General features: G+C 42.7%; 2 protein-coding genes across 3 annotated transcripts in view; one reads left to right on the forward strand and one right to left on the reverse strand.

The window, feature by feature from the left end:
- The window catches only part of LOC122334309 (coiled-coil domain-containing protein 122), a 4444-nt gene extending 1528 nt beyond the window's left edge, over window positions 1-2916 (forward strand). For both annotated transcript variants that reach the window (XM_043232108.1, XM_043232106.1), the window contains 3 exons: window positions 1-75; window positions 175-291; window positions 936-2916. The exon at window positions 1-75 is cut by the window's left edge and continues 285 nt beyond it. In XM_043232108.1, coding sequence (XP_043088043.1) covers window positions 1-75; window positions 175-291; window positions 936-1091 — 348 coding nt within the window. In that variant the 3' untranslated portion in view covers window positions 1092-2916. The remainder of the gene's footprint in view (window positions 76-174; window positions 292-935) is intronic.
- A 555-nt stretch (window positions 2917-3471) lies between these two features.
- zgc:65895 (uncharacterized protein LOC393546 homolog) overlaps window positions 3472-10000 on the reverse strand; it is a 13974-nt gene continuing 7445 nt past the window's right edge. The window contains exons 2-3 of the mRNA XM_043232104.1: window positions 5878-5929; window positions 3472-4201 (exon numbers count right to left, since the gene is read on the reverse strand). Of these exons, the coding sequence (XP_043088039.1) occupies window positions 3980-4201; window positions 5878-5929 (274 nt within the window). The 3' untranslated portion in view covers window positions 3472-3979. The remainder of the gene's footprint in view (window positions 4202-5877; window positions 5930-10000) is intronic.

The raw sequence follows: 10000 nt of genomic DNA on the forward strand, positions 1-10000 counted from the left end.
CAGGAGGTGTCCGGACTCAGACTCGCTCTCGAGGAGCTCAGGAACCGCCTCCAGAAACCAGTCCGACAGACGCAGGTCCTGCTCTCAGCGCCGAGACGCTCGTGACCCCTGACCCTGAGATGCCTCACGTGTGTGTGTGTGTGTGTGTGTGTGTGTGTGTGTGTGTGTCTACAGAAGGACATCGACGCTCTTAAAGCCAGTATCCATGAAACCAGACAGGCTTTGATGGAGAGAAGAGCCGATCTGGAGAACGAACGGCAAACGCAGACGGAGCTGAGGAGAGAGATCGAGGTAAACACAGTTTATGTATAGAGCTTTACACAACACAGAAAACAACAGTTCATGTTGAGAAACACATCAAAATAATCTGGTTTCAGCTGTAAAGCATGTCTTCAGAGTCTTAACTCACCCCACAAACCAAGTCTTCAGATCTTAGTCTTCTCCGTCTTTCAGTACAAATATATTCAAATCAAGACACATTTACTGAAGAAGCAAAAAGTCTTTGTTTTTAGGAACAGAAGAAAATAAAGGGAGTTGATGTTTAAGTGATCAAGGAAAGAAACCTTCTTTTTCTGATGGTTTTTCAATCAATGTCCTTTATTTTAACTGAACAGTATTAACTCTGGAGTGATGTATAATGAGATTAAACACGTTGTCGTCTAAATCAGATCAGATTCAGTGAGATCTGACCAAACCACTTCATTTCCACTTCAGTTTTAAAGCTGCTGTATGTAGCATTGTCTTCCATTTATTCCTTACATTTCATTAAAAAGAAAGGTTTTCACAAAAGATGATTTTTTAATATGAGTAATGGCAGCATCCATAGTACATACAAAAAAAAAAGCAGCTCGCTTTCAAAATATCTTCTTGTGTGGATCAGAGACTCAAACGATGAGAGAGTGATGGTTTGGGGTCTCGATGTCCTTCTTCCTCAGATCCAGGAGCGCAGGTGCGAGGCCGTCCTGAAGCGTCTGCGCAGTCAGCTGAAGAAAGCGCAGGCGGGTCAGCAGCAGCTGCGCAGTGACGTCACACACCTGCAGACGCAGCTGGACGCGCTCCGGACCCGACTCGACCCAGACGCTCCTCTCTGAGGACACTAGTCCAGTCACTGAACAGATAGGGGTGTGTGCACGGAATATGTTCATGCATATATAAATACTAACACATACACACACACACATATATATATAGAGAGATGAAAAAAATATGCTGTTTATATATTAAGTGTGTTTATACAGAATATCAAATATATGAATTATATGCTGTATGTATAAATGCATATTAAATATTGAGTGCACACACGTATAATATGTAAACATACACTAATTTTAAATCCATTAACTAATTGTCTTGCAGCTCTAGAACGTCTGTGATTTAAAAATCTGTTTATTTTCTCTGAACATGTTTTAGTTCAGTGTGTGTTTGGATCTTTAATACTTTAATACTGTTCAGCTGTTTCTCAGTTAAATGCGTTCATGTTTCTCTCTTCATACACACAACACAATTAAACAGTACTTTGATTATCTGTAATCAAGCTGAAGTTAATATAGTCCATCTCACATCACACACACACACACACACACACACACACACACACACACACGAAAAACAAAGACAAGGTGAAGAGAGAAAGTGTGAGGCTATAAATAAGGAGCAACTTCCTGTTGGCTCTGAATAAACAGGAAACACATTTAGAACACACACGGCTTCAGATGCTTGGACTTTCACCATCACACACACACACACACACACACACACACACACACACACACACAGCTGGTGATTGGCTGCTGTGGTATGGAAGGGGCGGGTGTAATGTCAAAGGTCACAGAAGAGCATAAACAAATTCTTCCGTCAATTCATCCAGACACCGGAAGATGAGGATGAGGATGATCTTCAGATTCTCTCTGATGTGAAGTCTCTGATCATCACGACGTCTTTCATCTTCTGAGCAGCTCAAACACAATGAACAGAAACACCTCGTTCTGCTCCAGTGACCTCTTCATCTTCATCTTCATCATCACACATTGATCATAAAGCTACTGGATCATTCCTCTAAATTATCATTATGTTATTGTTAAATGTGTCACACTCAATCTACTGCGTCTCTTCTGTCTGGACTGATTCTGATCAAGTAAAGGTCATATCTCCAGATCAGTCTTTACTTGATTCCCCATCAATCACTTTCTAGAAGAATCTGATCATCAGGATCTTTAGAGGAGCTTTACTTTGTTCCTCATGATCTTCACCAACCTCCAAAACATCTCACATCTTCTGAGGAGACTCTATTTCTTCCTCAGGAGTGTATTATATGTTCAGTCTCTTCTCTCTGAGACATAACACTGGAGATATAGAGTGAGATGTAGATCATGTAATGTCAGTATCTACCAAACTGTTATAAAGATATCAGAATTTCATCTTATAAATATCAGCATCTTTACGACACTCATATTTTTAGTTACGAGTCTGAATAAAAACGGAGCAGATTTTTCCTCCATATTCTCACGATCAGACTCTGAGCCATAAAGCCTCATGACTCAAATATATTACAAACCATAAAACAATCAGCTCAACAATCTCTTCAGAAGTAGTCTAAAAGGTTCAATGAAGTGTTCCATTCAAATAAAACTATTATTTAATCTGTCAGGCTTTACAGCGTTAGACACGAGCTGCTGGTGAGTGTTATATGATGTATTATATAGAAGAATGAAGAACTAAACGAATCACTTCATAACAGAGATCAGAACTCTTTGAGTTGTCTTCATGTCTATTTAGTTGCTTAGCAACATCTTTAACCCATATCCATGGCACACACACACACACACACACACATACACACACACACAGACACACACAGACACACACAGACACACACAGACACACACAGACACACACACACACACCAGAAACCGAAAGGAATAATATGAAATCCCGCTGTAGTGCTGACTAATACACTTCAGCTCACTGACACTGGTTTGGAGTTAGAAGTGAAATGGTATGTTAAAATATGCAAAGTAGTCTAATTAAACATGCACTCATTTGCATACACTTCCAGAACATGAGTCTGATCACATCTGAAGTCAGGTTCATCGTTTTAGCTTGATCGTCTTGACGGAGTAAAAGGTTTTTCTGGAGGGGGTTCAGAAAATACTCTCAACACACACTAAAACCACCGTTTCAACATGTTTTTAACAACAGTGTGGTGTGTGTCGGAGTGAATGAAATATAAACTCCTGTTCAGCATAGAGGGGAATAGAAGTAAAGTTTGGTGTGAAAGAAGTCTACAGACAATAAAAGAAAGGCTGGATTTTCCTTCCACTCTTCTGAAACGAGAGAACAGAACTTAAAAGACGTGCCTGCAGCGTCTAAAGGTCAGAGGTCAGCGCCTCGGGTGTCACCTGAGCGCAGCTAGTTACATGTTAACACCACTAACCAGCCTAGTTACTAGACGAAGAAACGCAGGACACCGGCTTTCATTTCCTCGCCATTTATTAAAGTCGATTCGCAACAGTTTAGTGCAACTGCATGACGTCACATTGTTTTGAAGGAAACATGCACATACTGTGAGGTCACCGGTCAGAGGTCGCACCGACCAGAGTGTGACCAGAGCCACGGACCGTAAGGCAAATAACTTAACGAGAGCGCAGCTCGTTCACAGGAAAGCCATCCTGAGAGCAGATTCACAGTCCACCGTTATTTTTACACGCGACGCAGAGGTCAAGGGGTCAGGGGTCAAAGGTCGGGCCCGTCCTCACGGCGGTGCTCGTTTGGTCTTATTCACAAAGTGCTCCTTACGTGTTCGATACAGCTAGAGGAACAAAACTAAAAGCCAACCGATAAAACCAGCGGAGCGACTGGAGACGGGGAGAAACACAAGCTGAGTGTCGGCTAATACTGTCCGGTCCGGTCCGGCTCAGTCCAGATTGTCTGAGTGCCGTGTTGATTGTGGAGTCCGTTCACAGTATCGTCAGAGAGGTAGTCAGGCGGTGGGCCCGGGGCCCGGGTTGGGGGCCCCTGCGGTGGGCGACCCGGTCTGGACCTGGGCCTGGAACTGCGCCAGCTGCTCTGGACTGGCCAGGTTCTTCAGGAGAGCGTTCTCCTGCTCCAGCTGAGAGTTCCTCTCCATCAGCTCCTTGATCTGCTCCTTCAGCACCTCCACCTCCTCACGCACCGCGTACATCAGGTGACTCTTCACCAGGTCCTGCCAAACACAAACACACACCTCAGTGTCCAGAGATCAGACACGACACACTCTCTGACCTCCTCTCTGACACGGTCCAGAAATAAAGACTTGTGTGTTTATACATTAATAAACATGAAAAAACTCTCTCCTGCTCACCGAGGATTATTTGATCAGAAATACAGCAGATTGTAAAATATGATCTATTTCTGTGAAGCTCATTTTCAGCATCATTCCTCACATGATCTTCAGAATAATACACTGATTTCCTGATCCACAAACATTTATAACGTCAGAACATTTCCATGCCTTTCCTGTCACTTCTGATCAAACTAAAAACTAACTCTTTGATGAATAAAAGTATCAATCATTTTAGAAAAAAACCCAAGCATTATTCCTTATATTTAAGAAGAAATGAAAATGTCTGATTATAATAAAAGCCAAAAACACACCGAAAAAACTGAATGTTTGCACATTTTTAACCACCAGTGTATTAAAGAGGAAGAAAAACCTGAAGAACATACAGAAACATTTTACTATCATTAATACTCTACAATACTTTCACTTCAGTTGAAGTCGTTTTAATAATTCATTTAGTAGATTGATTAGCATCTCAGTGTTATTGTAAAACATTAACATTGTTAATATTTAGAATATTTTCATATTTAAAGTAATTATGTTGGTCTTATTATAAAATGTCTATATAATTTGTATTCATTTGTTTTAGTTTATTTAGCTTTAGTTCTTTTAAACTAAGTGAAAATGTTGCCACTGTTTTTTTCAGTGAAGGTTCATTTTAATTCTGTATGATTTTTGTTTAAGTTATGAATAATATGCCGATGACTGATTAAGAGGTTATTTCACTCAATGAGCGCTTTCTTATTAATTAAAACACATTCCTATTCCTCTCAGTCTAAAGGCACCAGAGATCAGGAGTGTGTGTGATCTTCAGGTTTCTGCTTCTCGGCCGAAGAGGAACACAATGTTCTTCATCCAGAGGGTGGAGCTGCTGGGTTATTCAGGGCATCTGTGTCAGCGTTTGCCTAGCAACAAGCACCGGCTCCACACACACACACACTCTCGCACGCACAAACACACACACACACACACTCTCGCACACACACACATACACACGCGCACGCACACAGAGCACCTTTCTCACAAACAATAACCCAGTTATTTGACAGAGCAGCTGCGGTCGAGATCTAATGAGCGCACACTCGCCTTCATATTCTGTAAATCCACGACTGCATTATTAATGACATTAAACCGGTTTCTTGAGTCTTTGTGTGACGGCTGGTTATGTGAAGAGGACGTGAAGCAGAAAGGATTGCAAAAAGCAGTCCTAAGCGTCAGCTTCGTGAAGGGAATAATCTTTCTGTTAATGTATGGTTTGTTAGGATCGGACAAGATCTGACTATTTACAACATGAGGGTGCAAATAAATGCTCTTTTTAAAGTTGTCTAAATGAGGTTCTTAGAAATGCATATTACTAATCATATATACTTACAGCAGGAATTTTAATAAATATTATCATGGAAATGATCTTTACTTAATTTTGACCCATACAGTGTATTGTTGTCTATTGCTACAAATATATCTGTGCTGCTGAGGACTGCTTCTGTTCTCCAGAGACACACAGATCATCATCATCATCATCATCATCATCATCACGATGAAGAGCAGCTCAGACTCACCATGGCTTGCTCGATCTTGTTGTCTATGGCCACAACACTGGCTCCAGAGGAACTGTGGGAAAAACGAAAAACACCTGGTCAGTTCATTCACTGGGATGATGTTGCATAAGATCTGCATAAACACACACACACACACACACACACACACACACACACAGAGGAGAAACGCAATAACGCGACGCTTCCTCAGGATCCTCAGCTGGACATTACATCACATTCACCGCAGCGGCGCGAGATCATCTTCATCTTCCTCGATATCTCTGTCGAACGAAGGTAACGTTAACATTCACCTGTTATCTAGACTCTCCGCGCCCAGAACCGACGACAGAAACGAGATGGAAAAACTCCTCAGCTGATAAACACCGACATCCATCGCCAGCGGGTAACACGGAGAATTCATTCTATTCCGCGCATCTGGCGCTCCGGATCACACAGACCGGCGCAGGAGCGTCACATTCTCGGTCCTGAGCGTGATTTCTCCCGACGATTCCCGCACAAAGGCGCTCGGAGAGAGACGTACCGTGAGGGAGATCCGCAGCCGCTGCGTCATTAGCATAAGAAAAGAGGGCTGAGCGCACGGCGGCGCGCGATTGGCTGAGAGCGCGGCGTTTTTGACTAATGTATGCCAAGCCCCGCCCCCGCCCTCTGCGGCCGCTCACGAGCAGAGCCGAACGGAGCCGAAGGGAGCCGAGCAGAGCCGACGCGGGAGCGCGCGCACTGCCGTTCGCAAACACAATCGCTGCTTGTTTATCAAAACATGAACATGCTCCAAAATAAATTAACTGTTTAAAAAAAAAAAAAAAAATTATTAAAATAATATTAATATAAAATAAAATGTATATTATTTTTCAGGCATTTCAGATTGTGCTTCAAAGAAAAAGTAACCGTTTTAATTTTTGCTTCCTTCTTGAAAATAATAAAAAATTAAAAAAAATAAATGAAATAAAAAAAATCTGTCCACAGGAAACATAATGCAACAAAACCACAGCCATAATAACTTACACATATCAGCATTATAAAGAAAGAAAATGAAGGAGGCCACAGACTTTACTAAAATGATGAAAGAGAAAAATCATTTAGAAACAAATGTGAACAAATGTTCATGTAAGCGGAAAGAACTGTGCCACCTGTCGACAACAGACACGATTCTAGGGCACATTTACATTTATTTAACAGAATTCAAGGACTACAAATCACACACAAATATATATATATATATATTTGTCAGGAAAGACCTGGCATCAAAGCTTTCATGAAATAAGACCTGATGAAGTTAATGCACATCGAGTTCATTCACTGCTGGTCCAGATATCAGGCTTGGAAAAAACGTTTTCTTTCCATACACACTGAAGGATGTATGAGTCTGTATCAATGCTTCATATAACTCACAGAGACATGAAACAAGACTTTCTCTAAAAACACTTCAGCTCTGAACAAACCTCAGTCACCTCGACATTTCAGAAAACAAACCCCACTAAAACACTTAAACACTAACACCGCCTGGTCTCACAGAGTGATGATCAAACAAAACCATCAGACACGAGATGATTGAGTCACGTGATCAATCCAACGACTTCCCCTTTCAGATTCATCAGTTCCTTCTTCACGGAAACAAACAGAAACTAGAATAACTCAATCATCTAATGAAGCGTTTCAGAGGAAGAATATGATGCACACACACACACACACACACACACACACTGATTCTGATCAAGTAAAGGTCATATCTCCAGATCAGTCTTTACTTGATTCCCCATCAATCACTTTCTAGAAGAATCTGATCATCAGGATCTTTTGAGGAGCTTTACTTTGTTCCTCATGATCTTCACCAACCTCCAAAACATCTCACATCTTCTGAGGAGCCTTTATATCTTCAGCTCTCCATCAGCACTGTGTTATTTGTTTGAATCATTTCAATAGAAAAGCTGATCCAGCACAATTCCTCAACATATTCTCAATTATTTTGGCATAAAAAAACCCCAACACATTGAAAGTGAACATAAGCTGCTATGCATTTTGAATCTACTCAGCAAACTGACTGTTTGGTTGAAATTATGGTCCTTTGATAAAAAACACACAAACAAAAAAGATTATTGCAAACATACAACGATTCAAGATTCATAAAGACTAAAACAAGCTGATATAACTGATCAGGCACCAACCAGCTCCTGACAATCAGTCAATAATCACATGTTAATTGGTCTGACCCTGTTCCCATCAGCACACACACACACACACACGCACACACACACGCACGCACACACGCACGCGCACACACACACACACACGTTTACCTGCAGTGCTCTAGTTCCCAGAACAGCAAGCGCAGCGGCATCTTCTCCGTCTCTATCACGCAGGGGTCAATCAAACACCCCTCACACCCGGCTCGAACCATCACACCTCCAACACACACACAGACGCGATGCTCTTTGAGTGATGTCACCGGAGTCACGTGACCAGCTGCCGTTACATAAACAGCGCAGATCAGAAGCAGCAGCCAATCACGAGCCGCGGTTCAGACACACACCATATAAACGTGTCCTGCGTTCTCTCTCACGTGCTGCCCGTCTCGTCTCATCAGCGTCCGGTTCACCACACACAGCATGAGCCCAACGTCCAGACACAGGACAAAGAGCCGAGCACAAGCGTGTACAACAACATGCTAACACACACACACACACGCCCCGAGAACTACGTCTACATCTGAACGCCAGAAAAAGATGCTGTATAACATTACAACACAAATCCATCAACACCCCCACCACACACACACTCTTACAACCTGAACATGAGAAACACACACATGCAGAGACGTGTTTGTGAGCCTGTGTATGTAAACTGGTCATGTATGTAAATCTCTTCCTCACATACGAACGCTTGAGATTTTCCTCTGTGACTCATCAGAGGCGAGTACATGTGTGTCACCGATCACGTGACTCTTGCTCAGACGTTCTCTAGCGAAGCTCAAGATGTTGTTTGGATGATCTCAGATGATCAGCTTGAGCTCAATCATCTCCGGTGCTCACACACTCATCACACTTCTGCTGATGCTGATATAAGTTATAAGTTTTACTGAAAAAACAAAACAAATCTGTGAAATTTGCTCACAATTTGAAAAGTGCATTTAGATGCACACAAACTTTCAACAGCGTTCACCAATCACAGTGAAGATTTACACAACAACAACAAACCACAGCTGTCAATCATCCAGTGGGAGGAGCCATAGGAGGAGGGGCAAAAGTCAATCTGACCTACTGCACTAAAGAGTGTGTCTGTGTGAGTGTGTCTGTGTGAGTGTGTCTGTGTGTGTGTCTGTGTGTGTGTCTGTGTGAGTGTGTCTGTGTGTGTGTCTGTGTGTGTCTGTGTGAGTGTGTCTGTGTGAGTGTGTGTCTGTGTGAGTGTGTGTGAGTGTCTGTGAGTGTGTGTCTGTGAGTGTGAGTGTCTGTGAGTGTGTGTCTGTCTGTGAGTGTGTGTCTGTCTGTGAGTGTGTGTCTGTCTGTGAGTGTGTGTGTGTGTGTGTGTCTGTGAGTGTGTGTGTGTGTCTGAGTGTGTCAGTGTGTGTGTGTCTGTGTGTGAGTGTGTGTGTGTCTGTGTGTGAGTGTGTGTCTGTGTCTTTGTGAGTGTGTGTGTCTTTGTGAGTGTGTGTGAGTGTGTGTGTGTGAGTGTGTCTGTCTGTGTGAGTGTGTGTCTGTGTGAGTGTGTGTCTGTGAGTGTGAGTGTCTGTGAGTGTGTGTCTGTCTGTGAGTGTGTGTGTGTGTGTGTGTGTGTCTGTGAGTGTGTGTGTGTGTCTGAGTGTGTCAGTGTGTGTGTGTCTGTGTGTGAGTGTGTGTGTGTCTGTGTCTTTGTGAGTGTGTGTCTGTGTCTTTGTGAGTGTGTGTGTCTTTGTGAGTGTTTGTGAGTGTGTGTGAGTGTGTGTGTGTGAGTGTGTCTGTGTGTGAGTGTCTGTGTGTGAGTGTCTGTGTGTGAGTGTGTGTGTCAGTGTGTGTCTTTGTGAGTGTGTGTCTGTGTGAGTGTGTGTGTGTGTGTGTCTGTGTGAGTGTGTGTGTGTGTGTGTGTGTGTGTGTGTGTCTGTGTGAGTGTGTGTGTGTGTCTGTGTGAGTGTCTGTGTGTGTGTCTGTGTGAG

The sequence above is a fragment of the Puntigrus tetrazona genome, unplaced genomic scaffold, assembly GCF_018831695.1.
Source record: "Puntigrus tetrazona isolate hp1 unplaced genomic scaffold, ASM1883169v1 S000000513, whole genome shotgun sequence".
Taxonomy (NCBI): Eukaryota; Metazoa; Chordata; class Actinopteri; order Cypriniformes; family Cyprinidae; genus Puntigrus; species Puntigrus tetrazona.